This window comes from Symphalangus syndactylus, chromosome 9 (assembly GCF_028878055.3).
Source record: "Symphalangus syndactylus isolate Jambi chromosome 9, NHGRI_mSymSyn1-v2.1_pri, whole genome shotgun sequence".
Lineage (NCBI taxonomy): Eukaryota > Metazoa > Chordata > Mammalia > Primates > Hylobatidae > Symphalangus > Symphalangus syndactylus.
The window spans coordinates 121,086,972-121,099,933 of record NC_072431.2 but is presented as its reverse complement, the minus strand read 5'-3'; the positions used below and the strand labels follow the sequence as shown (position 1 = coordinate 121,099,933).

General features: G+C 37.7%; 1 protein-coding gene across 2 annotated transcripts in view; it reads left to right on the top strand.

The window, feature by feature from the left end:
• The window catches only part of ADAMTSL1 (ADAMTS like 1), a 956,380-nt gene that overhangs the window by 672,424 nt on the left and 270,994 nt on the right, over positions 1–12,962 (top strand). For both annotated transcript variants that reach the window (XM_063609087.1, XM_055294157.1), the window contains one exon: positions 12,550–12,624. In XM_063609087.1, the coding sequence (XP_063465157.1) occupies positions 12,550–12,624 (75 nt within the window). The remainder of the gene's footprint in view (positions 1–12,549; positions 12,625–12,962) is intronic.

The window sequence follows — 12,962 nt, the reverse complement described above, 5'->3', positions numbered from 1 at the left end:
TACATGTACTTGCTGAGAATTTCACATGATCATCCCATGTAATTGTTATAACAACCTCATGAGCAAAGTACTATTAATCCCCATGTTATGGATGAGATAACTGAAGCTTAGCCAGATTATGGGACTTGCACAGAGTCACACAGTTGTAATGGAGCCAAGATTTGAGCTCAGAGTCTGATTCCAGAGCCTAAGCACTTACTTGTTTCTCTGGACTGGTCACAGCCCCGCTGTTAGTCTCTGTAGTGGGATATTTGCAAAGCAAGTAGATGGATCAGGGGAAGGTGATTCAGATGGCTACCCAGTCAGGTCCTGCTAGGATAGATGGTACAAGTTCTCACAGTACCTAAGCCAAAAATGGAGTCATTAATCTGAGGCATTTTATGATACACAGTCTGACAATCACTGTTCTAGGCACTGCAGCAGATACAGATAGAAATAAGACAGCCCTTGTATTAAGGACTTGCATTTTTAGAATTATTTTGACATTTCTTGGCATATTGTCTCCAGATTTTGCTACTATGCAGAATCCTTCAATAGATCCCTGATTGAGTATTTCATTCCATATGTCTCTCTGGTTTGGGAAATGAGAATGAATATCTTTACTGAATGTATTTTGATATCTTTACTTGTTGACTAGCTGGAGGAAAACAATTGACATATGGGGAGTTTGTTGCTTTAAATGGACTTATGGGTCAAGGAAGAAAGGCAGATGCAGTTATTCTGGTATGCAGTGGAGAAATATTCTCAGAAGTCCTGAAAAGGCAGCTTGCCAAAGGATTAGCCTCGTGGTAAAAAGAGGGGGCAGAAAGAAAGACTGGGGACTTACAAACACGTGAAAAATCAGAGATACCAGTTTAGGGAACGCCGTACATTCTAACTCCCTTAGAAGCAGTGGAAAATGTAATTCTGCAAAAAAATAAAATAAATTTAAAAGATTCTGGCTTATAGAATAAAGAATGAGGTAACTTAGACATTGATATAATAATTCAGGTGAGATTTTTCTTTGGTCATGTGTGTTGGTAGCTTCTTCTATAAGATGAAAAATTTCTAAAGTTAGAAGATGGAAACCAGAAATGGATAAAGGCATAATTCTCTTGTAAATCATGGTTGGATGTTAGAAAAGAGTACATTTAAAAGATCACTCTTAAGAACTCTTCATGGAACGCTGAAAGAATTAAAATCCTCTAATTATTTCTGTCACGTAACTGAATCAGTGTTCATTATCTAGGAATCTAGGAATTACTGTTAGGTGCAAAAGGGAATGTCGTGCATGTGTGCAGTAATGGCTGTATAGTGTCCTAGGAGCATGTTTTTAATGGTAAAGATGCTTCTTTATTCTCATGCCCATACCTTCTTGTTCTCATAGAGGAGCTAGACTACTGTGCTCAGATAGACATTCCTCTTACCCTACTGTTAGGGAGGGATGGGTGACCTCTAGGGCCTGAATCACAAAAGAAAGATGGAGAAGCTCCTAAGGAACAAACTGAAGCAAATTGAGAGCCCTATATCATCTCCAAGTCTGCAAATAAATACCTCAATGAAAAGTGCCCTATTCAAGACTGACAGTGGGTAAATTATATAATACACAACCTGATGATTACACATAATGACAAAATGCAATTGATTCGTTTACCTTAGCACTGATGATGCCTCATGACAAAATGATTGATATCAATAAAGTCCACCATATGCATGCATCTCACCACAATCTATAGCAGATGCTGAACAAACTGCCTCACTTACATTTCTCCACCCTGGAAGAATCTTCCATCTTATATGTACAGACTGTGAGGTGACCCACTGGCAGGGAACATGAGGCTGCTCTGCAGGGCCCAGTGGAGTGGCCAGGTGAGCAGTTCTCCACGCCTGGGGGAGTCCTGCCAGATCTCTCCCCTGTCTTCTGCCAAAAGGCACCATCAGCTCGCCACATGCTCTCTTCAAACTTCTGGCACTCAGATTCCCCACATTGAACACATTTTCTTTCTGAACTTATATCCAAGTTTTTTTTTTCCCCGTATGTTATCAAGCCTCAGAGGAACAATGCAAAAACAGGAGAGTGGAGAAAGACCATGGTAGAAAGTGCCAGAAGGATAAAGAGAAGTAGGAAAAGTTTATCAAATGGCTGCCATTTGCTGGTGATTTTTTTAAAATCATCTTTTTATTAAAAGACGTTACAATTGCCTAATACAAATACAGACAATGGAAATAGAGCAAGATCAAAGTACTCTTTCTCCTTTCTTAAAGAAAAAGACTACCCACTGGTAACACTCAGCCTTTTCATTTTTCCTAGTTACTTCTCAACTCCCCCAGCCCAATAAAAATAGTCAAATATAGCTGACATTACCTTGCTTTTGATTCTTAAAATTTAAAAGCTCATTTCTCACAAGATTGATTGACTTATACTATATTATATATTTTCCAAGTATACTCAGAATATTCTTAGGGCTAGAGCCAGCCTATTTGCTATCAATTTGATATTTCCAGCTTTGCAGAGCTCTTATCTGTATCTGTATGTTTTGAAGTCACCTGGAGATCCTAAAGCTCTCTCTCTACCTTCCTTGCATGGTGAGGTCACTTAACTAATTTATATCAAGATAAAATTAAGCTTTTAATACTTGAAAATGTGCTTCTCAGCCTGTGGCTTATGCTGATGTATAATGGCTATGGGTAAACATATTCTTGGACTACCATTCTAGCTCAAAGATTTTGAGGTAAAGTACGCTTGTAATAAAACACAGGCCTCTATGTTATAAAGTGCAAAATACATATGGATTTTTTAAAGAAAGCACAAAACATTAAAGAAATTTCCACGTGCCCCTGGCTGCTTTAGGCTATCCTCACAAGCCACTCAAGGGTATATTCATTCAACAGCACATATTTAATGGGCACCTGCTATGTGCTCAGGAACTGTTCTAGGTGCTGGAAACACAGCACAGAACAAAACAGACAAAATCCATTTATCTTCATAGGAGCCATGGAAGAAACAAACCAGAGCAGGAGAACAGGAAATGGGTATAGGCTGCTAGCCACGGGTGATGCAGGGGAGCTGCAACTTTCAGTAAGTTAATAAAGAAAGGACTCACTGATAACATGGCATTTGAACAAGGATCTAAGGGAAGTGAAAAGAGGTCACCACGCAAAAGTCAGGGAGAAGAAAATTCTAGGAAAAGAGAAAAGCAAGTGCAGATGTCCTGTGGTATTTGCATTCGGGATATATTTCATGAAGAACAAAGAAGCCAGTGTGACTAAAATTAGGTGAGTTTCAAAAAGGCTAGAGAAAATGATATGAGGTTGGGGGAAGAATGGCACAGATATTGTGGGGTTTTGTAAGTCTGAATGAAATGGGAAGCTGTTAGAGGATTTTGAAAAGAGGAATGACTTGATCAGATTTCTGCTATACTGAGAATAGACTGTAGTTGGAAAGATATTACACTAAGCCAGGCCACAGATGACAATGCGCTGGACTGTACCAGTAGCTGTGGAAATGATGAGAAGTGATCCAATTCTAGATATACTGCACCTGTATTTTCTTTTTCTTTCTCTCTCTTTCTTTCTTTCTTTCCTTCTTTCTTCTTTTTCTTTCTTTCTTCCTTCTTTTCTTTTATTGAAAGAGGGTCTCACTCTGTCGCTGAGACTTCAGTGCAGTGGCATAATCACAGCTCAGCTCATTGCAGCCGTGACCTCCTGGACTCAGGTGATCCTCCCACTTCAGCCTCCCTGAGTAGCTGGGATTACAGGTGCACACCACCACACCTGGCTAATTTTTGTATTTTTAGTAGAGATGGGGTTTTGCCATGTTGGCCAGGCTGGTCTCAAACTCCTGGCCTCAAGTAATCTGCCCACCTCAACCTCCCAAAGTGTTAGGATTACAGATGTGAGCCACGGCACCTGGCCAGCATTTTAAATTTTAGCCATCCTTATCAGTGAGTAGTGGTATTTCATACTTGTTTTTATTTGCATTTTCCTAATGGCTAATAATGTTAACATCTTTTCATGTTGTATTATCTTGCAATTGCTGCTGTAACTAATTACCACAGACTAAGTGATTTAAAGCAACACAAATTTATTATTTTATGGTTCTGGGGGTGTCAGAAAACTGAAATAGGTTTCACTGGGCTAAAAACAAGGTGTTTGCAGAACACAGCTCTGGAAGCATTGAGGGAGTATTTCTTTTTATTCAATTTTGATTTTCCTGCTCCTGGAGCTTATGCGCATTCTTTGGCATCTTCAAAGCCAGTAGCGTAGCATCTTCAGATCTCTCTCTGACTCAAGCTTCCCCTTCTGCCTGCCTCTTCTATATTAAAGAATGTTTGTGATTACATTGAGTCAGTCAGATCATCCAGGATAATCACTTAATTTTAAGGTCAGCTGATTAGCAATCTTAATTCCATTAGCAACCTTAATTCCCCCAGCCACATAATATCACACATTCACAGATTTAAGGACATATTTGGCAGGGGAGACGGATACATTAGTCTACTTACCACAGTGTGCCTTGTTCATCTTTTGCATAGTGTCAGTTCAAGTCTTTTGCTCATTTTTTAAAAATGTGTTGCTTGACTTTCTTTTGTGGAGTTTTGGGAGTTCTTTATATATTCTAGGTACAAGTCCTTTGTGGGATATTTGAATTGGAAATATTTTCTCTATCATAGCTTTTTTCTTCAAAATTGGTTAACATTATCTTTCACAGAGCAAAAGCTTTTCATTTAGATGAAGACCAGGCTATCATTTTTTTTTCTTTTATGGCTCGTGCTTTTAATGTTATGTCTAAGAACTTGCCTAAGACCAGGACACAAAGATTTTCTCCTATGTTTTCTTGCAGGAATACATTTCATCTTTAGATCAGTGACCTATTTTCAGTTATTTTTTGTGTAAGGTGTAAGTTTGGTAGGTAGGTTGAATTTTTTTTCTATAGATGCCCAATTCTTCCAGTACCATTGGTTGAAAAGACTGCCTTTTCTCTTTTGAATTGTCTTTAAACCTTGTCAAAAATCTATTGCCATTTCTGTGTGGGTCTGTTTCTGGACTCTATTCTGATATGTGTCTGTCCCTTCATCAATACTCCATTTTTTTTATTCCTGTGGCTTTAAGGTAAATCTTAAAATGAGGTAGTGTGATTTCTCCAACTTTATTCTTGTTTTCAAATTCATTTTGGCTTTTCTATTCTGGGTCTTTGCCTTTCCATATAAATTTTACTATCTGCTTGTCCATATCTACAAAAAGTCTTGCTAGGATTTTGTTGTGTTAATTCTACAGATTGATTTGGAGGGGGTAGGAATTGGCATCTTTACCATGTTAAGTCACTCAATCTATAAGGTATGAGAATTTTATGTCTCTGTTTATTTAGGTCTTATTTTATCTCTTTGATTAGCCTTTATTAGCTTTCAGCATGAAGATCGCATATACTTTATATGATTTACACCTGTTGTATTTTTTTTGTAACTATTGCAAATGGCATTATATTCTCTTTTTTAAAACTAGAGATGGGGTTTCACTATGTTGCCCAGACTGAAGTGCAGTGGCTATTCACAGATGTAATCATAGCAAACTACAGACCCACACTCCTCAGCTCAAGTGATCTACCTGCCTCAGCCTCCCAAGTAGCTGGGACTACAGGAGTTACTGGACTCGGCTTGGCATTGTATTCTTTATTTCCATTTCCAATTATATATTGCTAGTTCATAGAAACATGATTGATTTTTGTGTGTTAGCCATGTATTATGTAAAGTTGATAAACTTACTCAATACCTCTGAGTTTTTTGATAGATGACGGATTTTCTCAATAAACAATCATGTTGTTTACAAGTAAGAGTGGTTTTGCCTCTTTTCAATTTGTAAGCCATTTTTGTGTGTGTGTGTGGTCTTATTGTACTGGCTACACATGCAATACAATAGTGAATAGGAATGATGACAATGGAGATCCTTATCTTATTCCCAATCTTAAGAGGAAAGCATTCAGTTTCTCACCACTGAGTATGATGTTAGCTGTAGGTTTTTATAAGTGCCCTTTATCAGATTGAGGAAGTTCCCTTCCTTTCCTGGTTTGCTGAGAGTTAATATCATGAAGGGATGATGAATTTTATTAAATTCTCTTTTACATCAACTGACAAAATCATGTGGTTTTTCTTCTTTAGACTGTTATTGTGATGAGTTACATTAATTGGTTTTTAAATAACCAACTTTGCATTTCTGGGATAAATTGTACTTTGTCATGGTGTATTATTCTTTATATAGATTTCTGGTTTGATTCAGCAGTATTTTGTTGAGACTTTTTATCTGTGTTCATGAGAGATGCTGGTCTGTCGTATTCTTTTTTGTATTGTCTTTGTTTGGTGTTAGTATTAGCACAAAATGGCCTCAAACGATGAGTTGAGAAGTAATCTCTTGTCTTCTTTTTTTTTGGAAGAGATTGTATAGAATTGATGTTATTTCTTCTTTAAATGGTTGGTACCATGCCCCAGTGAAATTTTCTAGATCTGGAGATTTCTTTTTCAGTATGTAACCTTATGAACATATGGAACACCATTATAGTAACTATTTTAATATCCAGTCTGTGTTTGGATTGATTGATTTTTCACTTTAATATGTGCTGTATTTTTTTTGTTTGTTTCTTTGCATGCCTCATATTTTTTGACTGGATGCCAGACGTTACAAATTTTACTTTTTTGGGTACTAGATATTTTTGTATTTCTATAAATATCCTTGAACTGTGTTCTGGGAGCAGTTAAGTTACTGAAATCAGTTTGAACCTTTGGGGTCTTAAAATGTGGTAGACAGGACCAAAGCCATGTTTGGTCTAGAGCTAATTGTACCCTTTTACTGAGGCAGGGCCTTTCTGAGTAGACTACTCAATGTTCCATGACTTATAAAGTTTGTCACTTTGGCTGATGGGATAAGATACTATTCTCAGCCCTGTATGAGCACTATGTACTCTTCTCTGTAATTCTTTTGTGTAGTTCTTTCCCCAGGCCAGGTGATTTCCTCACACTTACGTATTGATTAGTATGCTGCTGGCTACTTTCAGGAAACCCTCTTGGGTCTCCAGAGTTGTCTTTCTGTATAGCTCTCTCCTTTCTGTTACTTTGTCCCAGAAATTCTAACTGTTTTGGTCTCCGTGGACTTTTGGCTTTGTCTACTCAATTCAGGGAATCTACTGAGCTCTACAGGCCTTCATACTTCCAAAGCTGTAGCCTAGGAACTCTTTCAAGGCAGTAAGCTGGGGCAATGTTGGGGCCTTATCTGATTTGTTTCCTGAGTATACAGAATTGCTGCCCTTTTTTGCCTGATGTCCAATATCTTAAAAACCACGGTTTCATCTGACTTTTTGATTGTTTTAGGCAGAATATTAAATCTGGTTCCTGTTAGTTCATCTTTGTCAGAAGCAGAAGTCTTGGTGCTGGGCTCTCAATTCAGCTCTGCAATTACATAGAGCTAGCCAACTTTTGACTCGTTCTATGACAATGTAGTTAAGCACCTGTAATTCTGATACCTCATCTCCCTACAACCTCCACAGCCATTTGGTTCCTAGAGGTTGAATGTGTTCCAATATTGTCTTAGAATTTTCTCCCAAGTGGCTGACACTCATTTTGTGAGTTTGATACTGGCTGTTTTGATGTTAGCACCTGTGTAGGCAAAGGTATCTATGTCAAGATTATTGCCTGAGTGAGAGGGAATATAAGATACTACTGATTGTGAGATGTATTCTGATTTCATATATGTTAAAGCATGAAAAGTTGTCCCTCTTGGAATCAATTAAATAGGATATTTTGACAATAGAACTTTTCAACTGATTAGATATAAAGACGAAGTAGAGGATGGCTCCAAGGTTTCTGGCCTAGGCAAATGGAAGGATGAAGTTCTCCAGATGGGAATGAGGAGGGCATCTTGTTTGGCCTGTCCAGTATATATCTTCTATTGTGCAATTACAGATAAACCAGGGAGAAAATTGAAAGCCTCAGATGTTCAACTTCTTATTTTGTTGGATTTATTTTAAGAGTAATAAAACCGTCATGAAGATGTAAAAGATACCATTTAAACCTCCTCAGAATTGGCAGACTATTTTTATATATAGTCGATTGCATTTTAAAATGACTCTTTCATTTTTAAAAATAAAATAAAATTAAGTATCAGCTCCACAGGCATAGAGGGAAGAGTCTTTAAAAACATGAACTCAACAATGGATCTAAAAATAAGAAAAACTCAGATATCAGAATAGGAAATACTGTCTTTTCAAAATATTATCCTCATCACCTTTCTCTGATACAGCTGTGAATCACACAGAACATCCACATATGACAAGATTTTAAAATGAATATAAAATGTTCTATATAGAAAGTTGTGTGATACACATACAGATAGATATTTTTTAAAGAATTCTTTTAGGTACAATTTTTTAAAGAATTCTTTTAGGTACAATTCTTTTAGGTACAATTTTCTTGAGAAAAGACATTTGCAACCCATATCTGTGAAATGACAGAATTTATGATTCCCATGGAAAGTGTCCATTGAATGGAGAAAGGGGTTATCTGGTATCTGAAGCAGATCATTTAGAATTGTTGATTAATAAGCTAGAAATATGTCCTGAAGACTGGCATCATGGTTCAGTCAACAAAGCCAGAATAGATTAGGGCAGATGCACTCGATCCTAGAACAGTGCACCTTTGTAGGAAAGGGCACCCAGAGGAATGTGCAGCGCGGTGGGAGAGGATGTGGCCCCTGCCTCGCCAGCTATACTAATGGCATTAATCACCAAGGAGGCAGGTGTTGCAACCAGATTGCTCTCACATCCTGAGAGATCTTAAATACCACTCTGTGCACAACATTGTAATAGATGCCAAGTAGAAGCATCTTCCAGTCCATCCCAAAACATGGAGGATTTATCAGCAAGTGAGACAATTATTAATACATAAACAACTCAAAAGTGGCTTTTTATGAACATGCAGGAAATGACATTTTTAATTGTTTTTCCTATTTTGTTTTTTGTTAAATTAAGTGTACTGTTCCTTAAAGTATGTCCTAAGATATATCAGCTGATTTTAACAGATGACACATAAGAAAAAGGTTTTATGGATAAACTTCTTAGGTATACACTGGGTTAAACAGAGTGAAATGGATTTCTTTGGTGCAGGGCTCCTAAAAAAATGAATCAATATGCTTTGGGAATTTCATCTGTGGGGTGTAGTATTTTGTATTTCCCCCATATTTTATCTTAGATCCCTTTTTCAGGACCATCTTGTGGGGCTAGTGCTTTGTTTATCTTCTTTGTCACTGAATCCCTACTACCTAGCATGGAGCCTGACACTAAAAGACAGTCAAAAAATGTTTGTGGAATAAAGTTATGAATTTGCAGATCGTTTAATGACTGGCCAGGGGTCCATCAGCCCTTTTCAGAATAATATATAAGAGAAGGCTGTGGCTCTTCCTACTTCTGTGCCATGTGCTGCCAGCTGCTAGAGTTTGTACCAGCCCGAGTTGCTTCATTTCTCTTTGACTAGGTGAGTGCAAGGGGCATCAGAAAATCCTATTTCACCTGGTCTACTTTCTCCGTATACCCTCTTCCTCAACAACTTTCTGGGAGGTTCTTCTCCTCTCTTTTTTGGGGGTGCATGCAAATGTTACCACACCCTGTCTTCTTTAGGGAACATACAGATATTACAGCATCAGCCAAAAGCTAGGGTATTAATGTCCCAGCGTATGGAATGTGAGTCACTTCCCAGCAGAGCAAGAGGGAGGCTGCATGAGCTGTGTGTGGTGGGTCAGAAGACTGCTGCTGAGCATGGCAGGGCCAAACAGAAAGCTTTCCTTTTGCTTGCACTTTATTTGACCTGTGGGTAAACAAAGACTTTCTATTTCTAGAAAGTCCCATTGTTTTAACTGCTTTGAGTTTCTTCTGCAAACTTAAAAAGTCATGTCTTTATGCGAGGCGTTTAAAGCTCTGTAGGCCCAGTCTCGGCCGGGCGTGGTGGCTCACTCCAGCAATCCCAGCATTTTGGGAGGCCAAGGTGGGTGGATCACAAGGTCAGGAGTTCAAGACCAGCCTGGCCAAGATGGTGAAACACTCTCTCTACTAAAAGTACAAAATTTAGCCGGGCTGCAGTGGCAGGAGTCTGTAATCCCAGTTACTTGAGTCTGAGGCAGGAGAATCACTTGAACCCAAGGGGCAGAGGTTGTAGTGAGTCAAGATCGCAATCACGCCACTGCACTCTAGCCTGGGTAACAAAGTAAGACTCCATCTCAAAAAACAAACAAACAAAAAAAGCTCTGTAGGCCTAGTCTTAACTTTTTTTTTTTTTTTTTTTTGGTTCCTTTTCTATATTCCCCTTATACTTTTTTTCTGTTGTTGTTCTTATATACCACAAACTCTTAGCTCTCTGAAATTCAACAATGTATGATATTAAAAACAGCTATAAGATTTTAGCATGAGTGGAATATTCAACTTCATAGAGAACTTGATAATGTAACCTCTCCAGGGAAGGAATTGGGAGCATATGATTCTTCTTTCTCATTCAACAGGTAATGTGCTAGGGGCCTTGGAGAGTTGAAACACAATAAAAAAAAAATAGTTTTTCTGTCCCTGTCCTTTAAGAGATTTGGGGTAGAGAGAGGAAAATAATGTTTACAGAATACTTACTGTGTTCCAGGCTATACATCCATGTATCTAGATTCATGTCTATATTTATATCTAGTCACAACAGTAGTATAAGGCAAGTTTTGTTTTCCCTGTTTTACAAATGAGGAAACTGAAGATCAGAGAAGTCAGGTAACTTGTGAGATTCACTAATTTAAACTAAATTCTCCTAAAGATAGGATGATAATATTAAGGTTCAGAGAAATTGAGTAACAATTTGGATTATCTTATTTAACCTAAATCCTTCCGATGATAGGATAATTATGTACACTTAAAAAAAAATATGTCTGAACAGGCCAGGTGCAGTGGCTTAACCATGCAATCCCAGCACTTTGGGAGGCCAAGGCAGGTGGATCTCTTGAGCTCAGGAGTTCAAGACAAGCGTGGGCAACATGGCAAAACCACATCTCTACAAAATTACAAAAATCATCTAGGCATAGTGGTGTGCACCTGTAGTCCCAGCTACTTGGGGTGCTGAAGTAGGAGGATCTCTTGAGCCCAGGAAGCTAAGGCTGCAGTGAGCTGTGATCACGCTGTGATAGCGAGACCCTATCTCAAAATGACAATAATAATAATAAGGGCTGAGCGTGGTGGCTCACGCCTGTAATCCCAGCACTTTGGGAGACTGAGGTGGGCGGATCATGAGGTCAGGAGTTCGAGACCAATCTGGCCAATATAGTGAAACCTCATCTCGACTAAAAATACAAAAATTAGTTGGGCGTGATGGTGGGCACCTATAATCCCAGCTACTTGAGAGGCTGAGGCAGAAGAATTGCTTGAACCCAGGAAGCGGAGGTTGCAGTGAGCCGAGATCACACCACTGCACTCCAGCCTGGGTGACAGAGCAAGATTCCTCAAAAAAAAAAAAAAAAAAAAAAAGAGATATGAAAAAAATATATATAAAATAAAAAAGATTAAGTATGAACAAAGAATCACACAGGGCTTCTGAATATGCTGGTAAATATTTTAAAACCTGCCTTTCTCTTGTCTTCTGAAGTGCCTTTCTATCCATTTGATCTTGGACTATGCATTGTACTTCCCAGAAATTTCATTTCTTCATCAGAAAATCCTCTGTGCCAATGTCAGAAGTTTTGGCTGAGGGAGTAAATAGTATAATTTAGGTGAAATTTAAACTCTGCAGTACCATAAAAATATAAGATACTGTCATTACAAATGGAGTTCTGAATAAGAATGCCTGTGATGTATTTGAGATGCATGTAATCTAGCTCTAATTTTTAAAAATGTCTGCTTCTAATGAATTTAAGCTCAATTTATAAATAGAGTGAAAAGAAATCCATTATAAAGTGATCTGTGGTTCAGTCGATTTCTAAAAAAAAATTTTAAAATAGAGTATAGTGTAGAGAAATGTTAAGAAACACTTATGGGGTACTCACTACATATAGTATTAGGGGTAGATATTGTGAAGGATATTTAAGAACTAGAAGGCATGATTTCTGCCCCTGGGGTGTTCAGAGCATACCAATATATCTTCCCCTTCTCTTTTCTGTTATACTCATCCAAGATACTCTGCTGAAGAGAAGTCCAGATTTTGATGTAATAAATTCATCCTTTAAACATTATAATTTATTTTTATGTTTTAATTCAGCACAAGTGTTTTTGATCATATAAGACCAGATTTTAAAATCAAAAATGAAAACTTGTAAACCAATTTTTCAGTGTATCAAAATTCCTATTTTTTAAAAGGCCAAATCCTCTAGGAGTTAACTAGTGACTAGCATCTTTGGCATATTTTATTTTGAGCAAAGTGCAAATGTTGATTTCTAAATATTGGCATTCACATTTCAAACACTTAGAAAAACTGTAATTTTTAAGGTATGTAAGTCAGTGCCTTTATTTAGAAGGCAATCAATAATTTTGTGTTGAGTGGCATGCTTTTAAGATTTTGCTTTGTTTCTCTCTAGTGGATGATACTGTGGTTGCAATTCCCTATGGAAGTAGACATATTCGCCTTGTCTTAAAAGGTCCTGATCACTTGTGTAAGTAACTCTGTTGTTTTCCTTTGGGAATTGGGAATTGTAGTCATTGTTATTTATTTTGTGTTCCCAGAAAAGATTAAAACACAAGAATACAAATCTTTCTACTCTATCATAATATGATATTTTGAGTGCTTCTGTTTATCTTTTAGCTGCCTGATGAGATGGCAGAAACCCCTGTGGTAATTATCTTTAACCACAGTCGTCCTGAAAAATACAAAATAGATGCTCCCAATGGGTTGTTCATGGGTTAAGTGCATGTTTATGCTCTTGTGAGTATTCTCTCTCATTCTCTTTCTTCTTCCTTTCCAATCTCAATCTTTTTTGCCTTGCCTCTCCTT